The sequence below is a fragment of the Galeopterus variegatus genome, unplaced genomic scaffold (assembly GCF_000696425.1).
Source record: "Galeopterus variegatus unplaced genomic scaffold, G_variegatus-3.0.2 Scaffold1104, whole genome shotgun sequence".
Classification (NCBI taxonomy): domain Eukaryota; kingdom Metazoa; phylum Chordata; class Mammalia; order Dermoptera; family Cynocephalidae; genus Galeopterus; species Galeopterus variegatus.
Genome location: NW_007727215.1, coordinates 12234 through 34030, shown reverse-complemented (window position 1 = coordinate 34030; position 21797 = coordinate 12234). Strand labels below are relative to the sequence as shown.

The window sequence follows — 21797 nt, the reverse complement described above, 5'->3', positions numbered from 1 at the left end:
ATGTCTCATGTAAAATCTGAAAGCACAGCTCAGCCTGAAAACTTTAACCACAGGAATACTTTGTTGAATTGTCATGGATCTACTGCTCAAAGAAATGGCCTCCACTCTCATACCAGTCTTTAAAATGACCCCCAAGAAGGTAATTTTAAATCTATTTGCCAAGCCAAGGGAGGCCTCCCAAAACCCTGGGCAGTGAAACTCAAGAGTCAGTTTTAGAAATTGAGGCTAACACATCGTCTCCTTCTGATCCCCAAATTGGAACTGAAGCACTTAAAGATTTATAGTCAGTTGTAAAAATAAATGAATTCTCTCACCTAGAAATGGACCCTCTAAGAGGAGATAGAGAAAGACCGTGGTTGCAACTGGTGGGGGTTATAATTAAAAGATTCAAACTTTCATGAATGGCCAAGGAGGAAACCTAAAGTTGATTAAACTCCTGCATGTATCAGCCATAGCACTAGGAGCTTTTCAGATCTCATTTTATTTAATCCCTATTTTAGAGCTAAGAAGGCCTCAGAGAAGGCAAGCTCATAGTTGACTACTTACTGTCTTTATTTCTGCCCTTTTCTTTCTCACTAGCCCTAGAAAATGCAGTGTGTTAGCATGGAAGAAACACTGGGATGAACATAAAATCAAATATGATCCTGGTTTTTGAGCTGATGTTTAGTCATCTGGAGCCACTTAGTTGTTCCCAAGGCCTGGTCCCCAGGTCATACATTTAAAGTTTCCAGGCAGTTCTCATCATGACAATGAAGTATACGTCGGTGTCGATGGATGCGCTCACACCTGCATAGTAGTTCATAAACTCCTCGGGGGTCACCTGCAGCAGAAGAGTTAGAAACAAAAAAACAAATTTTGCTTCTCACTCTTTCAGTGGAGACCACCTTCTGGACCTGTAACAAAAAGGGGATTTCAGTCCAGGAGGTTGGTTGTGATCAGGGCTAGGGAATAGATATAAAACAACAGAAAAAGTGAAGTTGAGGATGGTGGTGAGAGGGGAATGGGGGAGAAGAATAAAGTCTTGGAAATTTCCAAACCGACCTAAATAGAAACTGAGACACAGGTTGTCATCTTTTCTTTAAGAGCAGGAGCCCACCAGTTCAGATAAGCGAGACTGAAACTCAGAATAAGAAAAAGTGTTCTTTAACTGTAGTTAATACTGTCTTTCTGGGACATGTCAGAAACATGTCATGTCCTTGTGTCAGCAGAAGTCATGTTTTACCTCTGAAAAATGGAGTCTTGTCCTGTGGGTAAAAAATAAAATAAAATAAAATAAAATAGAGCGGATTTCTAGTTAAACATTCCTCAATTGCGTGTGTTTCTAAGATACAAATTACTCACTTGAGGCCCAGGGTGAGTGAAAAGGTTGCCCACTGTTCCACGTCTCCCACCCTGCCCTCTGCTTTCTCTCCATTCAAAACCTATGATGTCTCTTTGGAATATCAACTAACATGTTTATCCATGGTAGGATTTCATATTACTTTCCTTTTGGAAGGAATAAATAGTTATTAGTCTTGCTTTTAATAGGTATAGGTGATATGTACACTCCAATTCAACCATATTGACTGACCTGATTAGTTGATTTAGGGAAAGAAGTGTCCTCCTGTTGACTGGTCTCAGTGGCCAGTGAATTTAGCCCAAAGTATGGAAATGCTTATCCAGGAGGATGCAGATACAGTAATGATGGCTGTTTTGGAAATTCACTGTTCTCTCGTCAGCCCTCAATTTTTAGTACTCATGAGGAATTAAAAACATCACAAGAAGAGAATTCCATAATAACTCAAAACTTCTTTGTAGTTCATAACAACAAACTCATCTCCCACCTAGTGTTTTGGTGCATACTGATATCTTCCAAGAATTATATAAGCTGACTGACCTACTTGAGTTTTTTGCTGAAATTATACATGAATAGAAAAAAAAGTCATAGAATTCGCTATTCTCTTTCTTGTACCCTCTCCCCACAAAAAACAATGAAAGGCATTAGCAAGAAACCATTTGGATGGAGCTAATAGTTGAGTTATGCTTATCAGCGGTCGGTAAATACAAATAAATAATATTTGCATACAGCCTTTGTTAATATTAAAATACCATTACTGTGCTCCTTTCTTGAATTATTTTATGCCTCTTCTCCTTGGATTCCTCAGCCTCTGTTTTCTAATCCCCTCACTAAGTCACTAAGTTCCACACATAATTACTGCTCCCATTCTATCTTTCTGCTACTGTGTGAGGTACCAGGGCAACATTTCTTAATATGGTCCATAACCACCTGTGTCAGAATCACCTGGGATGCTTGTCCTAAATTCAGATTCCCAGGCTCTTACCCCCATATCTACTGAGTCACAATCTTTGAAGCAAGTGGTTTTGAAATTTACCTTTTTTAATCCAAGCACCCCATTTCATTATTGTGCACACCAGTGTTTGAGAATACACAAGATAAAATAAAGTCTTAGTTCACAAAAAGCTCATACACTGGTGAAGAAATCAAACAAGTAGGTGGGTAATTTCAACAGAAAATAGCAAGTAAAGTGATAGAGTTATGCACAGGACCATGAGACATTTTGACTGTGCACTTTAACTTGACTGTTTGACTGAGGAACATTTTTAAAAATTAAATTTTTCAAGTTAAGTTCTTAAAAAAGTTTTGAATTATCAAACTCAACATTTTTAGTGTTGTTGTTGTTATTGTCTGCTTGTTTACCAAGGGTGGCAGACACTGAATGAGACTCCTCCACACCCATTATAATACTCCTGTCTCTGGCTTTTCTCTACTACAGAAGGTGGAAAACTAAAAACTCATTTTTCCAGACTCCCTTGCAGCTACACCTTGGGCTGGCCAAGTGACAGATTCCTCACCAATAAGATAAAACCAGAAATCTGATATAGATTTCTAGGGAAGTCTTTGCTTTCATGATACAGACTCTGCACCTTTCTCATCCCCTCCTCATCCCTCCCTTTGTCCTGCTGCCTAAAACTCAGATGTGCTGGCTGGAGTTGGACAGCAGTCTTAAGATCATGAAGGAGAGGCCAAGAGAATCACAGAGACCTCAGCTCTGTTATCCTTAAGCCACTCAACCTAGGACATTGTGTGGAATGAAAAATAAAACCTCATTTGTTTATGCCACTGTCTAATAAGATTTTGTATTACTTGAGAATGAAAGCAATCCCGGATACACCAAGATATAATTGAGACCTATATCACCACCCCATCCCTCAATCCCAAGTACCCCCAATGGGATGGGGATGACCTGGAGTTGAGTTGGCTCTAAATGGAGAATGGAGAAAAAATCAGAGATGGGCAAAAGCTAAGGTGAGCATCAAATCCCATCTGGAAGTCAGACCATGACAAACCAGAAGTTAGAGCTCACATATTTGATAACTTCAGAAAAGACCACCAGTTACTCTTAGCTCTGTGTCTGCTTGTTTCCTAGACTCAATTTATATTGGCAATGGCCTAAATCACAAATTCTCGGATCTCCCATATGCTTGCCCTCATCATACTAAATTACTGTTCAGCAAATTTACTATTATTACTTATTTCATTTGACATTAGAAAAAATAAGAGAATGGACACTCCTACTTTTAGCAGGCCTCTTGACTCTGCTATCCCTATTTGACAAGATATGTATCATATATAGCAGTAGGCCCCAGATAGGGGCAATGGAAATATCTCAGTCATGATACAGAGTACAGTCCCTTTTTCTCAGCTGCAGACTCAGAAAATCCTAAAACAAATTTGGGTTGCTACATACACTCAGTAATACACTTAAAATATTTCTAACTGTTTAAAAATGTCCATATGAGATGGATAAGACAATAAGACTCATATCCCCTGAAAGACTAAAGTTCTAGGAGACTTTTAAAAAATATGTGTGACTATAAAGTAATACATATACATGAAAAATTCAAAACTTTAAAAAAAGAAGTAAAAGCCTCACCAAACTGGGGTGGGGTTTAGGGATAGAATAAGGGTGAGGAAGGTCTGTTTCACATGCTATTTGGTTGCTTTCATACCTCCACCTAAATGGCTTCTCATGCACAGGCTGCTATAAGAGCAGAGTGTGGAGTATTAGTACAGGATCTACAACATCAAATTCCGTGACTGCTGTAAACCCCAGTAACCTTTCTGAGTACTTAAGAGCTTAGTCTAGATTATTAAAGGTTCATAAATTTGAACATCATCCTTGGCTAGGGACTATACTAATTTTTATGCATTATTCTGAATTCTGTCTTAATTGGCTTTTTAAATAATAAATGAGCACACTGGCTTCAGGTGTAGCTATGCTTCACCGTAAGAAATCTTAATGCACAAACAACTCCCATTTGCAAAAGGTAAATTAGGGGCTAATTATCCTCTTTATAAATGAATTTACCACAGAGTTCCTCTACCTCAACAATTTTTTACGTAAAATATGATTCAAAGTTTGAATCCACACCACTTTCAGGAAACATTTTTATGACTTCTGTGAAATGAGATAACCCCTGTAGTGCCCTTTGTACAATGCCCGGGTGATAAGAGCTCAATAAATGTTGCCCAGCATGTGAATATCATATTTAGTGATCAGAAACAGGTGTTTCTGAGTCTTTTAGAGTTAAGGATCTCAAATACAAATGTGCATAAGAATCATCTGGTTCACTTATTAAAACTGTAAATCCGTGAGCTCCACCCCCCAAAATCGGATTCTGGTTCTGCATGCAGCCAGCAGTCTGCACCCCCTGACGATGATCATGAATAGCCAGAGTTGGGTATTGATAAAGGGTCTGTGATATTCAGGTGACATCAAATGCTGTAACAGCTAAAAACTTCAATAACCTTTATGAGTATTTGAGAGCTTAACGTGGCCTATTAAGATAAATGTCAAAAGTCACAGGGGTGGGGACTTTAAATCAGCTGAATCACAACTGGCTACTTTGACTTGAGTTAGAGAAAGGGGCAGCTGAGGTTTCCCCTGGCAGTGAGGAGGAACCACCTGCAGAAGGGAAGCAGACACACTCTGGGATCCATGCAGAGTTGGGCTAATTTGGGGAAATGGCGGTTGGCTATTTTTCCACTGACATCTCAGAGATCAAAGGCCAGCAATACTGGAAGAAAACACATAGTTCTGTTATTTCTGTCCCTAAGCACTTGGCTGCCCTACAGAATCTAGGTCCCTTTTTCTTTTTCTATCTACACAATCCCTCAGCCTAAAATAGAGGGTATTTCTCCATTCCTGACTGAAAAATGTCAATAGGAAAGAAATAAAGTTCTCCTTTCTATTCCCCACCCCTTCCTAACAGGACTCATCATAAAGTTTCATTAAGAGAAAAGTCGTGGGAAATTTTGGTTCATTTGTCTTCCCATAATCACCACCTCTTCTTCCCATCCACTGTCCCACTAGTCTTTTTCTGTTCTGCTGCTGTTGACTGTGGCCAAGAAGAGAATCCCCTGCCCCCATTACCGTAACTCTTAGGTCACCAAGAGCAGAACTGGCTTTGGGTTTAAAAAGTCTGTTTGGCTGTTGATAAAAGACAGATGACAGTTTCATCTCAGCCTAGACACAGTTAAGGAGATATAATTCCTTACCCTACCAAGCTACACATTTGTAACTAAGTTAATGGAGATGGGGTGGTTGCTTTTGTTTTCAAGTTCACTGCAGTTCAGAAATGCAAGTTAATCTCAAAGCATACTAAAGAATAAATCAGAGTAAATTCTGTTGTCTGCCATTAAGTAGCATTTCCACATAGCAAAGTGTGATGACAAATGATGCTCATAACAATGAATTTAAAAGGCACTGAAACATCTTGAAAGGCCTTGTGAATCCATTCTAAAAATACTGAATTGTGGTCTCAATTTGAAGTTAAATATGTTTCATTTTAGTCTAATTCATTGGAATGTGGCTAGCTGCGTATGGTGAATATGGTAACTGTGAAATTGGAATATGGTTAAATACCGTGTTCTCCAGATGATGGGTATTAGCTGTATGTGGATCTCCTACCTATATATGTTCTCTGTGTGTGTGTATTTTATTATGTATAGTTTTCAACTTTCTAGGCAGTCCCTAAGGAAGTACTTTATTTCTATTTATAACAAATATGGTATCAATGTATTCAGATTTTTAAGGCTTTGAAGCTATTTCCCACTTAAAATTTTAAATTGGATAGCAGAAATTTCACTTAGTTAAGCTTTTCTACTTACCAATCCATCTTTGTCATAGGGTGAATCAAAGTTATCCAGAAATTTCCTGAATACTTGTTCCTCAGTCCATTCCCCATTTTGGTACTTTGGATGGTGTTTTGCATTATACACCTCGCGAAGGTCTTCAATTGTTATAACACCATCTCCAGTCTTGTCTAACTTTCTAAAAGCTTGCATAATTACTTCTTTTCTTGCTCGGGACATTGGAGGCTAGATAAATAAGAAACACACACACACACAGACATACAAGCCAATGAGTGTAACTGTCTTATTCCCCTCAGTGTTGTGAAATTGTTTGTGTGCTGTTAAATGGTATGCATTATGATTGCTCCCAAAATATAGTCTCCTGCCCACCCCTTTCACAGTATACTAACAACTTCTGAAAATGAAACCTCAAAATAGCCAACCCAAGCCACGTGAGAGTAGAACTTGGCAGGTACACTGATTCACAGAGCCACTTACTCTCAATGTGAGAAGAAATTCATTGAAGTCTATCGTTCCATTTCCATCTTTATCAAATCTCCGGAAAAGCTCTTCTGCCTCTTCCTTTTCCATGACCACAGCATAATCATTTAACCCTTTCACAAATTCTTTGAAATCAAGGGTTCGGTTGTTATTGTCATCCATTATTCGAAATACTCTTCAGAAAATACACACACAAAAAGAAAGGAAAAAAAACCCACAAAGAACAACATGTAACTGTCAAGATTTAAAAAGCAAATCACTCTCAACTTTTTTCAAAACAAAATACAGAAGTCTGATATTCTTCTCTGCACCCTCTTTTCCTAAATCAGAGGCCCACTTCCCAGCCTCACCACACACGTGCACACACACACACACACACACACACACACACACACACACACACACACTCTCACACACCCTCAGTATGGCTCTAATTATATGAGGACAGTAAAAACACGATAGGGAGGGAAGAGAGTTGAACTGGCAAAGCATGGGAGAATTTTTAGGGCAATGAAACTATCCTGTATGAGACTATAGTGGTGGATAAGTGACATTATGCATTTGCTAAAACCCATAGAACTTTACAGCCCAAAGAGTAAACCTTAGTGCATATGAATTTTTAAGAACTCATTTGGGAAGTTAGGGGATTCCAGGAAGGAATTCAGACTGTGAGAAGAGAATCTCACTGTATTACAAAATTAGGGAAGAACCGTACTGAAAGAAAGTGAGCCGAGAAGCTGGGTATCGATCAAGATTTATTAAAGGAAAAGAATCTGCCAGGTTGTGCTCAAAGTTGGGGGCAACCCGGGGCTGCCCTCAAAATGGAGGACAGTACCAGGCGTGGGGGTGGTAGAGCTTGTATAGGGCACCAAGGGCGAGCTGATACCATCAAGGAGGGTCATGATGCTAATGTGCAAGCTATGAGACCAGGGTGGAGAACTACGTCCTTGCAGAAGCAAAAGGGTTTCTGTTTAAGTCATGAGGCTTCTCGTAAAGGGAAGGGGTAGGGGTTTGGTGCTGGAGTGGAAGACAAGGCCAGAGGCTATTTTGTGCTTATTGTGTGCACAACGGCACCCATCAGGTCCAAAATCCATCACTTACTGAAAGGAGTGGGGAGTAAGGTGCTGACTTACATTACTTGGGAAGTGAGTGGAGTCTGTAAGACTAAAAGAACTGCGCACAATTGCTGCACTCTAGTTGATAAAGTTATTTCCACAGAGATCCAGGTTAACAATTTTGATACTGTAATACATGTACACCGGAACCGAACAACTGAGTAAATGGTTAACAGAGGGTGAGATTTCTCACAGCTGGAATGCGAATTTACAGCTAAGCCAGGGGAGGAGACTAGAATAATCCATATGGTCATGGATTAGAATTGGAGACATCACTATGAACTCAAGTTTAGTTTAATACAGACATAAATGGTTACATATATGATATGTATAGATATGTGTATATATACAGGTTAGTATACATACATATATTTCCTTGTTCTGTCAGCTGAGAAGACTTAGAAGTAACAACACCCCAGAAACAACAAACACAACTAGAGCCTAAATCTTGGTTTCTAATACCATTCCCCAATAAAAAGAACAGGGCTCCTTGGAGAAATGCCTGATTCTAGGATTAGTGCATGAAATAAACAAGACGAGCTTGATGTATGTTGTAGTACCAGAAAGTTAAGGAAGTGACAAACAAACAAACAAACAAACTACATTGATGAGGATATGTCAAAGGGACACAGAGCCAACTTAAAGATTTCCCAAGACCAAAGCTGGAACAATTTGATCAACAAAATAATGCTGGATTATAGCCAACAATATAAATAAATATCCATGAGTCCATATTGGTTTAAACAAATGATACGATAAATAAATAGGGGAGAAATGACTAATTTTTCTTGCAGAAAAATTCCAAATAAGTTATGAATATACCCTGACCTCAAGGAAGGAAAGCAGACTCCCCAATCCTTAAGTGTGGCTCTGCTTAGAGGCTTTCTTCCAAAGAATACAATATGGAAAAGAGGGGAAAGAGTAACTTTACACTGGAGAACTTGACAAACACTATCTCAATAAGATGGTCAAGGGCAATGTCAACAGTAATCAATCATGTTGATTGTATGCATCTTTGGCATGATGTGATAAAAATGACACTTATCTCTGTGGTCCCCAAAACCAATATCCCCAGTCTAATCATGAAAAGAAAATCAAACAAATTTCAGTAGAGGGCATTCTACAAAATACTTGACCTGTCAAGCTCATCAAAGACAAAGAAAGTCTGAGAAACTATCTCAGCTAAGAGAGCCTAAGGAAGCATCACAAGTAAATGTAATGTATCTTCTAATTGTGTTTAATTATGATGCTCAGGGTCCCTCTATGAATCTCACCACACCCTGCCATGACCTCACACCTTGCAACATATGACCTTCTCCTCCACCACCCTGAGAATTTTCTATTTTGCTCATAGTCTAACATGAAGAAATAATTCCTAACTAGGATTCAGAAAACTTGGACTTGAGTTTCAGTTCTGCCACTAGAACTAGTTGTGTGGCCTTGGGCATAATGTGTAACCTCTCTGGGTCTCAGTTTTCTATACGGAACTAAATTGGTTGATCTTAAGTTTCTGATTAATGCTAAATTAATGTATAATTTTCAAGTCACAGCTTGTACTTTTCTCTATGTTAGTTATATTAAAAATGACATATTCTTACTTTGTATTTCATACTTCATTTTAAAAACAAAAAAGAACACTTTGAATAAGGGGATCACACAAACTATAACATAGGCTCCATGAGGGCAGAGACCCTGTTTACTATTGTATGCTTACTACGCAGTGTCCACTCTATCAATATTCATTGGCTGGATGAATGAATGAACAAATCAACTAACCAACAAACAGCAATGCTACAGGAAGTAAACTGATCAGTTTTCTTATAAAATACAAGTAAATTTGAAATAATGTGTCATCAAACCACCATGTGTTATTCAATAAAATTTAACATTGATTAAGTATTTATAGGCAACAAATATTGCACTAAGCCCTGTGAGGAGAAATACAAAAGTAAATGAGACTCAGTCTCTGTCCTTAAGAAACTTATTGAGAGAGAGAAAGAGCGGGTGAGAGAGAGACAGACAGAAAAGGAGATGGAGAAGAAAAAGAGAGAGACTTTGAAAGATGATCGGTTATTTTGAATGAAGGGCAAAGGGATGTATTTCAGACCAACAGCAGTTTTTAGGTATTCTTGGGACATCTGAGGCAGCTGGAAAACAGCTACAATGGAGAAATAAAGGAGTTAAGATAGAAAGTTAGGTTAGTGGCAGAATCTGAAGAATTGTAAATCTCCTTAAAAGCTAAAGAGTTTGAACTTTAACATTAAGTTTTTTAAAAAGGTTTCCATGAGAAGTACTATCATCAAAATAAAAGTTAAACCAAACTCCAGCAATTGTGGGTTGAATGAATTGAAGGACTGAAAGCTCAGAAGCAAAGGAACCAGTAAGAATATTACAGTAAGAATTCAGGGGGGGAAATGTTGAATAATTGCACTTGAGCAATCGAGATGAAAATAAGAAAAGAGATTGCAAGATATTGTAGAAGTACAGGAGTCAACATGATGGGTTAATGAGATAATTCTAGTTTCCAACCCAAAGAACTATAATAGTGGTGATACCATTAAAAAAGTGGGGGAGCTCTGTTGGCAAGAGAAGGTGATGACTTTTTGTTTTGTTTTGGATAATAAGGCAACTTCATAGAGATAGTCCCTGTGCAGATGGTTAGTTAGCTAGTTAGCTAGTATCCTCCCTGATAAAAGAAAGATATAAGTTGTGAAATGAGTCCAGAGCTCAGGAGAGGACTCAATGCTGAGTGTGGCAAGGGCCCAGGGTAAAGATGAGCTAACTCGGGAGTGGGCAAGATGTGTGAAGAATTAAAGGTGCTGGCCACAGAATCTTGGGAAATATCTACATTTACAAAGCAATTGGAAATGACTGGGAAAGAACATATATTGTTGAAAACCAGCAGGATTTGGTGTCAAAAAATGAAGGTGTCAAGATAATGATAAAGTTATCCCAACCTTGGCCAGGATACAGACTCAATATGGGAAGGAAGACTGTGCCAGGAGCCAACACTTCACAGAATGTTGAGTGTCCTGGAGATCAGCAGATGGTAGAGCCTGACCTAAAGAGATGTCCTTCAAAGACAGGATTTACATGGAAGGGATAAATGAACAAGGTGGGGGAATATCACCTGGGATCAGGGCTAAACTGAAGGAGAGTATTTAGCCCTCAAATGACCCAAAGGCAGGGGTGCAGGGGAAGGGGCAGCCTCCCCTTGAGTTGAGGAGAGACTTAGGGAAGGCCCAGGCCAGTACAGGAGGCAGAGGGACACTGAAGCCAAAGGCCAAGGTGGAGATGGTGTCTGTTCACGAAAGAACAGTGGAAGGGCTGGTGCAGGCACAGGGTATAGCAATGTGGGATGGAGATGGCACAGGCGGCTGGAGGGAGTCACCTGAATGGACTGGGGAGTGGGACAGAGGACAGGGATCCTCAAAAGTCTACACCAAGGACAATAATATGGCCGCAGTATGAAAGAGGTAAAGGTTGGAGTGACATAATATTGAAAGGAAGCGGGCTGTGTTCCTCCCACAGGACTGTGGTCTTCTCGCAGGACTGTGACAGCCTGGCCTCCAGAGTCTGCATACCCATGGGCCGGGCATCTGACAGAGCTGGGCTTAGTCTGAGACGTGGGACTATTCAAAGTGATAACCCAGGTGCTCGGTACCACGATGGAAGTGAAGCCTTCCACAGCCTCTGGGTGCAAGACTGGATCACCCCCCCCCCAGTGGCACCCTGTACCTCTCTAACATATAACTTCTCACACCACTGAGAGGCCTGATTGCATGACTCTTCCTCTCCTTAGTCTAAGCTCTCTGTGGGGGCTGGAGAAGCCTTGTTTACCCATGAGTCCCCCAAGATGTGAACAATGCCTGGCCCATGGCAGGCACTCAATGCAGCTTGTGATGATGCACAGGACCTGCCCTCAGGAGCTCACCTTTCCCTGGGGCCTCTCAGTCCCTAGAGCAACTCACACTATTGGAGAGTAGGAGAACAGGGCCTGCTTAGCTGGGGGCACCACTGGCAGTGAGCCGTCAATTATCCTACAGGCAGATCCAGAGTCCCTAGAGGTGCGCAGACACGACTGCTAAGAGCAGAACTCCAGCTTCTGTGGTCAGGGCTAACGCGCTGTTCCTCCCCTCTTCCAACCTGACCTTTATTGTCACAGCTTCGGGGAGTCTCCCTTGTTGTCCTGCTCAGTATCTCTACCACTTGTGCAGGCTTCTCCCCGTACCCTAAGTTGTCCCAGTGCTGCTCTCTCTTGTAGCAGACACGAACCTTGCTGAATCTGGAACTAAGAGCTAAAAACTGTCACAAGGGACCTCAGAGATCAACTCTTCTGAACTCTGCATTTTAGAGTAAGGAGCTGAGACCCTAGGAGGAAATGACTTGCTCAGCATCACACAGCCAGCATCATCCTCACCTGGCCACGTGGAGCTTTTCTTTTTCTTTTTTTTTTTTTTTTTTTTTTTTTTTTTTTTTCTTTTTCCGTGTCCGGCAACGGATCGCAACCCTCAGTGTTGCCCCCGTACCGGACCGGGGACCGGCAACGGGATTGCAACCCTCGGCGTTGCCCCCGCGCCTCGCTCAGCCAGTGAGCGGGAACCGGTCTGTATGTGGGATCCGAACCCTCGGGCGGGAGCGCCGCAGCGCTTCTCAAGCGGCGCACTTATCCAGTGAGCCACCAGGCCGGCCCCACGTGGAGCTTTTCTACTCCTCTCCCTGCCATCCCACCGGCCACCAGGTCTTACCTGCCAAGTCCTTTAATGCCGGCAGAGCCCCTGGCCAGGCACTGCAGCCGGAGTCTTTCAATGGGGTCGGTGGCCGTGATGAGCTTTTTCTTGGCCTGGATCGCCATCTCTCGGTCATGGCGCGCAGTCCCTGCCATCTGAGAGGGAACCCACAGCACGTTAGCGGAGCTCAGTCCTCACTGTGGCCTCTGGCTGGGCCAGGCGACAATAGCTTCACTGAGAAGGAAATTTACAGCTCATTCTGTCATCAAACCTCCCAGGAACTGTCTCAAACCTCCCAGAATTTCCAGTTTTCAACTATGCCAGTGGTGTGCCCAGCATCTTTATTACTTATTTATCCAGTCCTGAGGACAGCTGGTTTCTCCAGCCCGGACAGTAGCTTTAAACACACAGCCACGTCCTGATGTGCTTTGAGCTTTCTGAAGCCTTCCTCCTCCATAAAAAAGCCCAATTTCACTATACTGTCTTTTTAAAACCAATCTTATATGCTATATTCTTTTATTTAGAATTCTCCATATTCCCTTGACCCCACATTTAATATTCTCCCCTTTGGTCTAATCATTGATTTTTGTTGTTTAGGTCTTGATTCAGTTTCTCAGTACTTGGTCCTTAATGATTCTTCCTAGTATGTTCTCCTTGATTAACAGGTTAGTGTCCATGAACACCTAACAAGGTGCTCAGGACAGGAAAAAAAAAAATGGTAAGTAGACACTATCTCTCTCCTGACATAGATAAGACATCTTTTTTTCTACAATTTGGCTTTTGTGTTTTAAATATTCAGAAAAGGGAGAGAGGACAGGTGCAGTGAAAGTGCTACCTCCTGAGGGGTCCCCAGGGACACACCAACTCCTGCAGCCAGACTTGAGGTCAGTGGAAGGAGCACTGGGTTAGGACCCTGGAGACCCGGGTTCTGACCACGTAGTGACATCTGAGCGAATATGAGGGCCTCTGTCTCCTCCTCTATTAAGGGCAAGGATTGTGTCAGATGATCTTTAAATTCCACCCCAGTTCCAAAAAATGCTAATCCTCATGAGTCCACTGACCCAGTGAATGGAGGATTATAGAAGTTACTTTAATGAGAATTGTGGGAGAAAAGAGCAAGCAGCAAGAGGGCTTGAAGCACGTGCAAACAGCATTCAAGATACAGAAAAAAATGTGTTGGAATAGTTTTTGGCTCAAGGACTCCCTCTCTGGCCAAACTCTGGCACTTGCCCAGAGAGGAAGACAATTATTGTCATCAAAGAGGGCACACCTTGGATTCCTGCCCTCTCCTACGTCAGGGCTGTTGTCTCCTATAAAACCTGAAACTTCTTCCCTACAAAGCACTCATTATTTAACTTTGGAAAAGGTAATCTTAAACCAAAAACCGAGGCTGGAATAGATCATTCAGGGATGCACACGCTGAACTTGGCTCCTTTCCTGCCACATGCCACCAGCCAAGATCCCTCCTTCCTGCCTTTCATCCTGATCCCACCATATGGGTGAATATGGGGGTAATTCCTCTCAGACCTCTTAAGCCCTGGGCCAATGCTTTGCCTGTCTGGGCCTCAGCTGCTTTGCTCCACATTAGGAAGAAATTGCTCCACCTAAGCTTCCTCCAGCACCTAAGCAGAGGTTCCTTAGAATTCCAGATGGTGGCACACACTGCCCTTAGAGTCCTCCACCTCCATTTATGTTAGGCATGTGCAAAGAGCATGTTCCAATTCTCACCCATCAAGGACATCTGCAGCCCAGATCAGTTGCCTTCCTGGCAGCATTAGCTTTCTTGTTGGTTAGTATTTTGTCATCTGATCTCAAGCTAACAGTTCCAAGAGCTCATCCTCAGCTTCCAGCTCTAACTCCCCCAACCAGCAGAATCCCTCATCCACAACCAGAGTCCTGCATTCACGTACAAGACCACCTGTTCACTCATCTAGCCATCTCCTGCTCCCTTATTCATCCTTGCCCGAGCCATTTTCTTGCCCTGACCATATTCTGCCAGTGGCCCCACTCCAAACCCTTCCTTCCCACTATGGAAGCAGAAACTGGTAACTTACCCTTCTCATTCTCTAAACCTTGGCGTCTTCCTTTTTCCTGGGATCACTGTTGTCTTTCCTGTTCCTGTGTCTTGCTCCATGATACTTGCCCAATGGCTGTCCCCAGCCACCTGTCCTCATTCCCCTCTACTTCTCCCCTGCCTTGTCCACCTTACTCTTTTTGCTCTGGTTTTTCCATTCCACCCATGACAGCAAGTGGGGAATGAGCAGAGACGTAGACTAAAAACCAGCAGAGGAGAGAAAGTGAGATCTGGCTCCCCAATCTGAAGCAGATCTCCAGTGGGGCCCTCTTTGCATACCCTCCAAATAATATCAATGGCATCAATTGCTAACACTTATTGTGCCCCCACTAGGTGGTAAGCACATATCTAGTCTTCATAAATACCCTATGAGCTGAACTGAAAACAGGGACTCAAATAAACACACATACACATGCAGCTATAGCAGCATTACTCACAACAGCCAAAAAGTAGAAATGACCCAAATATCCATGCATAGATGAATGGATAAACAAACTGGAGTATATTCCCATAATGGAATATTAGTTGGCCATAAAAAGGAATGACATTCTGATACATACTACAATGTGGATGAACTTTGACCACATTATCCTAAGTGAAAGAAGCAGTACACAAAATTACACATATTGTATGATTCCATCTATGTGAAATATCCAGAGTGGGTGAATTCATAGAGACAAAAAGCAGATTAGTGATTGCCAGCGGCTAGGACAGGGAAGGCAGTGGGGAGTGAGTGACAGCTTAATGGGTACAGGGTTTCCTTTGGAGGTGATAAAAATGTTTCAGAACTTGATATTGATGGTGGTTGCTCAACGTTGTAAATGTACTACGTAATTTTAAATGCCTAATTTTAAGTTATGTAAATTTCATCTCAATTTTTTTAAACAACCCATGAACATATGTTAATTAGCTAAATTTAGTCATTCCAAAATGTATATATATTTTAAAACATCATGTTGTATCTGGTAAATACACACAATTTTATGTATCAATTAAAAAAAATAAAATAAATAAGTGTGCCTGGCACATAGTCCTCTTGGCAAAAGGGTTAGCTAAAGTTTGAAAAAAAAAAAAAATCCTCAGAAATACTAGGCAATAAATAAATAACCTGTGATCTAGTTACTACTATTATTTGTATTTCACAGATAAAAAAAATCAGGGCACAGAGAAATCAGGTCACGCAGCGATGTGGTTGATGTAATTCACACGCTGTTAGGACCGTAAGACCTTTAAAGATCACCTAGTGCAACCTCCTCATTTTGCAGACTTGGAAACTAAAGCTTGGGTTGGTAAATTGAGTTGCCCAAAAGTCCTTGACAAACATCAAAACACAAGGCTTCTGATTTCCAAGCAAGGCTCTTTCAACACCACCACGTTTATGAAATAATACATAAGAATTACAAAATAAAAAAGTTTCAAAGCACAACTTGAGGGAGCTCTCGCACAGGAAAGCGGGAAGACAAGCAACATGGACTCCAGTATCTTGACCTCCAGAGGCTGACACTACGCAGAGGTGATGGAGGCAGTTACCTCTGGAGTCTAATTTGACAAATTTAGGAGAGGGGAATCACATTCGCTCCTGCCAGCCCGCCATGGTACTTGAAATGTGCATATTAACCGTCCTTTTCAATCATTTAGCTATCCAGATTGACAAATAGCTAATATTTATTTTGTACTACTTTTAAGGCAACATGCTGGGGTGGCGGGGAGGGAGAGAGATTACTCAGAGAAGCAAGGCTCTGAAGCTTATAATCTCAATAAATTTGAATCCTCGAGTCTGATATTTAAGCAGAACAGAAAACATAAAGTGTATTAAAACAAAAAGTGTACTATCTCTCTCTCTCTCTCTCTCTCTCTCTCTCTCTCTCTCTCTCTCTCTCTCTCTCTCGCTGGGTTAGGAGGGGCATTTGAGGAAGGCAGGATTGGGTAGGGTCTTGGTGAATACCGGATTCTCAGAGCTTCTCAAGTTTGCATAACTGCACCAGGCACCAGGGCAAGAGTCTGTCCCCAAACATATGTCACAGCAGTTCGCAAAGTGTCCCTGACTGCAGAAGACCCTCTCTGAGCATCAGGGAATCCGCCTGGTGAGCACAGCATATTCTGCCTGGCGCCCAGGCTGTGCAAGGCCCCGAGGCGTCCTCCCGACTCCCGTGGCCGCAGCGCCCCCTTGTGTCGGCACAGCGTCTGCGCATGTCTCGCTCCAGGCGCGCGGTTCAGGCCGTTCCCGCAGCACTGGGGTCCGCTAGCGGCTCAGCAGGCGCGGGGCGCGGGGCTGGGTGTGGGGCGGAGCAGGAGCAGGACGGAGCTCACCGCCTGCGGGGAGCGGGGTGCAGTCCCTCTGCCGAGCTACGACACATCACAGGAGCGCCGCTAACCAGCTGGGGAGTGGCGCTTCCTCAAGACTTCTCCGAGGAGGTGACCTCTGAGCTTTAATCGTAATGGCAGGTGGTACTGACGGGGCCCTGGGATTGGGAGGGGGAAGGGCTCTATGTCAGACAGCCGGTGTACCGAGCGCTGAGGCCGAAGCGAAGGAGAAAATAGTGTCATTATAGAAATCCAAGGATTTTAGTGGGATTGGAGAATAGGCGTGAGGGGAGGGGGGATGAAGAGTTGTGGAGATTAGGAGGGAGTGTGGAAAGGGGACATTTAGGGAAAGGTGAAAGTGGGCAGGTAAACAGGCACCAGATCACAAAGAGCTTGGGACACCACGGTGGCGTTTGGATCTTGTACTGAGAGCACGAGAGACCACTGAAAAAGAGAATGACAGTTGACATTGTGAAAGACCCCTCTGGGTGCAGTGCGAAGAACGGCTAGGAAAGTAGGACAAGCTGACCAGTGTCCAGCCGTGTTGCCGGGGCAGTGTAGACGGAGGAAGGGTTCAAGATGGCAAGTGACAATGTGCAGCTTGAAAGAGAGGCAGGACTCCGGGTTGGCATCCAGGTCTCTTTCTGGTGCTCCCACCCCACTTCCACCCCCACCCCCAGTGGCTGATGGAAAGGGACATCCACAGAGCAATGAAATGCAGAGGCCTGGAGATCTGGGGGCACAGGCTGAGTGGAGCTCCCAGCAGCAAAGCCAGAGGAAATTTGGTGACAAATGTTCCTGTTAAGACTGCCCCGTTCCACTGTACTCCTGGTGCTCAGCTGACTGCCACTGTCAAAGCACTCTGCCTGCCTGGTTTCGCGAACCCTTGTAGGGCAGGATGTGAAAAGATGAAAATGTATGGAAAATGTATGAAAGTCTGTCTCTTCCCGGTCTGGGTAGGCTTAAGGGACAGATTTCAGCTGACCCTTAGAAGAAGGAAGTGCTCAAGCCCCGGCCTGCACTTTATTGGGTTGACTTTGGTGCCCCCTGGTGGTAGTAAGCTGAATCACCTCTCCTCTCACACTCACTCACTAATGCTGGGTTAAGAGTGCACAGCCAACAACATGCAAACACAGAAGTGGATCTTAACTGCTGAAGAGGCTGCCCTAGGGATCATTGATCCAGACACCATAAAGCACCAAGGTTTTCCACATCCTCTTTGCTGAAAATCCAAAGAAAATGTCTCATCCTAACCTCTAAAAATCCCCTCTCCTTTGGTTTCTCTGACAGTACACTCCTGGTTTCCCTCTTTCAAGAAAAGAATGGTTGCTTGAATGAGCCAAGGTGGCTAAAGCAGGTTTAGTCAGCTCAGATGAACTTGAGAGGCCAGTTAACCGGTGTCAACGTGGACAGGGAGGGACAGAGGTAGGAAGGCAGGAAGGCACTGCAAAGGTCACGTCAGGGGCGCAGAGAGATGGCTGAGGAGGAAAAGCAGGTCACCGGGCTGGCAGGGATGTGCTCCGCGATGGTTGGACCAGTCTTCCTTTGCACCCCCCTGCTTGGGACAATGCTGAGACATGGGGACAGCATGTGCTGTGAGGAAACTGTCCTATTGAGGAAATCACATAAGCCCAGCCCTGTGGGCACAGCAGCCACCTGCAGAGCAGTCCCATTTTTCCAAACACCTATCCTGCCTCTTGATGCCGTCAAGCCCATTTTCCCCACAGCCAGACCACATAGTGATTTTGATAAATGTTTTTAAGAATATTTTTAGGCATGTCTGTAATTGGTAAATATTTGTGCCGTTAAATTAGCCATGCTCAGGAGCCAGGGACCTGGGGTTGCTATAACAGTTCCATGTGATTTTAAAACATTCTGCTATGTAGAGAGAAGAAAGGAGCGAGGCTATCCAGAGAACAGGTAGCTATCGATTCAACTTGCAGGGCTTCAAGCTAGTTCTAAGGAGATGGAAACCATATTTGCTTTCTCTCAATTTCTCATTCAAATCGAGAGTTCCCCATCTCTGCTAGCTCAGGCTTGATGCTGAGCATAGAGATCAGTCCCCCACAGGGATGGGGGCATGGTGTGGTTTTCACTCTTTCTCACTCTACTTGGGGAGTGGATGTAAGATAGAAATTTTGATTTAGATTCAATGGGCCTTTTAATACTTGGAATGTCACCCAAGGATGGAGAGAGAAATACAACAGACCCTATTTGAAGGTGATGGGTGGGAAAAATTAAACCACCCACACTAACTCTAGTCCATAATAAACTAATTATTACTACATGGTAGATGGGAAAGACCTGTAGTTCCTCAAGAAGTTTCCACTTAGAAAGTGCTGCTCTGGCAAAGAAACAGAAATACTGCATGTTCTCACTCAAAACTGGCTGCTAGGAAGGGAGGCAGGGAGGGAAGAAGGAAGGAATGAAGGAAAGAAAGAAAGAAAAGACCACAACAGTATGTTGAACTTTCAGAAGAAGAGAACAAACTTAAGCAGAGTAGAGACCAGGGGGAGGGTGGGAGGGGTTTGGGAAGTGACAGGTGGGGCAAAGGGCATAAAGAAATATCACAATCTGTAAGAATGAATATGCTAATAATAAACAAAAATTGAAAAGAAAGAAAGAAAGAAAGAAAGAAAGAAAGAAAGAAAGAAAGAAAGAAAGAAAGAGCTGCTCTGGAATAAATATTGGATCCCAGGTGTCTTAGTCCATTCGTGCTGCTGTAACAAAATACCACAGACTGAATAATTTATGAACAATAGAAATTTGTTCCTCACGGTTCCATAGGCTGGGAAGTATAAGATTAAGGTGCCAGTGGGTTCAGTGTCTGGAGAGGGCTGCTCTCTGCTTCCAAGATGGCACCTTGAACATTGTGTCCTCCGGAGAGGACATACTCTGTGTCCTCACATGGTGTAAGGGACAGAAGGACAAAAAAGGGTTGATCGCTGTGTGAAGCCTCATTTATAAGGGCCTAATCCCATTGAAGAGGGAGACACCCTCCTAAAGGCTCCTCCTCTTAATACTATTGCATTGGGGCTTCAATTTCAATGTAAATTTTGAAGGTGACACAAATATTCAAACCATAGTGCCAGGTGCTGAGAATAGCCTGGCAGGTGGCTAGGAAGTGAAGGAGTAGTGATGTCTCCCCTCTGAAACTGAAATTGAAGACTCAGAAGGTTTGAAGAGAGACAGCTTCTGCAGTAGTGTACTTAGAACCTCAGAAAAGAGTGTGTGTCAGTGTTGTTGACATTGTGAGGATGACTTCATTCAACCCATCTGAGCTCCATTTAACTAAACATACCCTTAGCACCACCAGCTATGCTAGGCACTGTGCTAATTCTTCAGGTGATATCAAAGAGCAGTGGTTCCCAACAGGGTACAGGTTCCCCCCCCGGGAGACATTTGACAATGTCTGGAGACATTTTGGGTTCTTAGAATGGAAGTGGGAAGAGTGTTACTGGCATCTAGTGGGTAGAAGCCGGCGATGCCACTAAAACATCCTGTAATACACAAGACAGCCCCTGACAACAAAGAATTATCTGTTCCGAAATGTCAATAGTACTGAGGTTGAGAAGCCCTGCTATGGAGAAAGACCTGGGACCACTGTGGGTGCTGTTGAAAAGTGAAGATACCCACACCCCTCGCCAAACATAGTAAATTAGTTCTCTAGGTGTGGATGGATAGTTTAATGTTTTCACCTGGTTTTAATGCATACCTATGTTGAGACCACGAGATATAAGAGATACAAAGTTACCCTCTAGTAGGAGGAGTAAGACCTTTGGGGAAAGGCTATAACATAACACAAGATAAAATAAAAGCATAAAGAGAAGTGGTGGTAATTGCCCTTATAACCACACCAGGGGCCAAGCCTAAGTGCTTTACATGCATAACACATCGCCTCATGTGGTGGATTCTATCAAATGTTACAGGAAGTCAACAGAGACCCGGAGAACCCAGGTTACCTGCCTGTGAGTGTGCCTCTAGGAAGTGGCTGAGCGAGAGCTGAAACCTCGTTCAACGACTATGTCAAGGATCTGATCAATAGCTGCGGGGTTTCTCCTATGTTTTCTTTAATAAGTTTTATTGTTTTGGGGTGTATATTTAAATCCTTGATCCATTTTGAGTTGATTTTAGTACATGGTGAGAGGTATGGGTCTAGTTTCAATCTCCTGCAAATGGATATCAAGTTATCGCAGCACCCTTTGCTGAAGAGGGAGTCCCGACCCCAGTGAATAGACTTGATGCCTTTGTCGAAGATCAAATGGCAGTAAGTGCGTGGGTTGATTTCAGGGTGCTCTATTCTATTCCATTGATCAGAGTCTCTGTTATTATACCAATACCATGCTGTTTTGGTTATTATAGCTTTGTAGTATAGTTTAAAGTCAGGTAGAGTAATACCTCCAGCTTTATTTTTTTTGCTCAGCGTTGCTTTGGCTATTCGTGGTCTTTTGTTATTCCAGATAAATAACTGTATAGTTCTTTCCATTTCTGTGAGAAATGTCATAGGAATTTTGATGGGGATTGCATTAAATTTGTATATTACTTTGGGTAGTATAGTCATTTTCACTATATTGATTCTTCCAATCCAGGAGCATGGGATGTCTTTCCATCTTCTTGTATCCTCTCTAATTTCTCTCAGGAGTGGTTTATAGTTCTCGTTATAGAGATTTTTCACATCCTTAGTTAGTTCAATTCCTAAGTATTTTATTTTTTTGGTGGCTATTGTAAATGGGCAGGCTTTCTTATTTCTCTTTCTGCTTGTTCACTATTGGTGAAAAGAAATGCTACTGATTTTTGTGTGTTGATTTTATATCCTGCTACTGTGCTGAACTCTTTTATCACCTCTAAGAGTTTTTTAATAGATGATTTGGGCTGTTCGATATATAGGATCATGTCATCTGCAAACAGGGACAGTATGACTTCATCCTTTCCAATCT

The 21797-nt window shown here is 42.7% G+C and overlaps 1 protein-coding gene across 2 annotated transcripts in view; it reads right to left on the bottom strand.

The window, feature by feature from the left end:
• Nucleotides 1-469: 469 nt before the first annotated feature.
• Nucleotides 470-21797, bottom strand: part of CAPSL (calcyphosine-like) — a 28989-nt gene continuing 7661 nt past the window's right edge. For both annotated transcript variants that reach the window (XM_008574786.1, XM_008574787.1), the window contains exons 2-5: nt 12501-12637; nt 6635-6812; nt 6173-6382; nt 470-820 (exon numbers count right to left, since the gene is read on the bottom strand). In XM_008574786.1, the coding sequence (XP_008573008.1) occupies nt 719-820; nt 6173-6382; nt 6635-6812; nt 12501-12637 (627 nt within the window). In that variant the 3' untranslated portion in view covers nt 470-718. The remainder of the gene's footprint in view (nt 821-6172; nt 6383-6634; nt 6813-12500; nt 12638-21797) is intronic.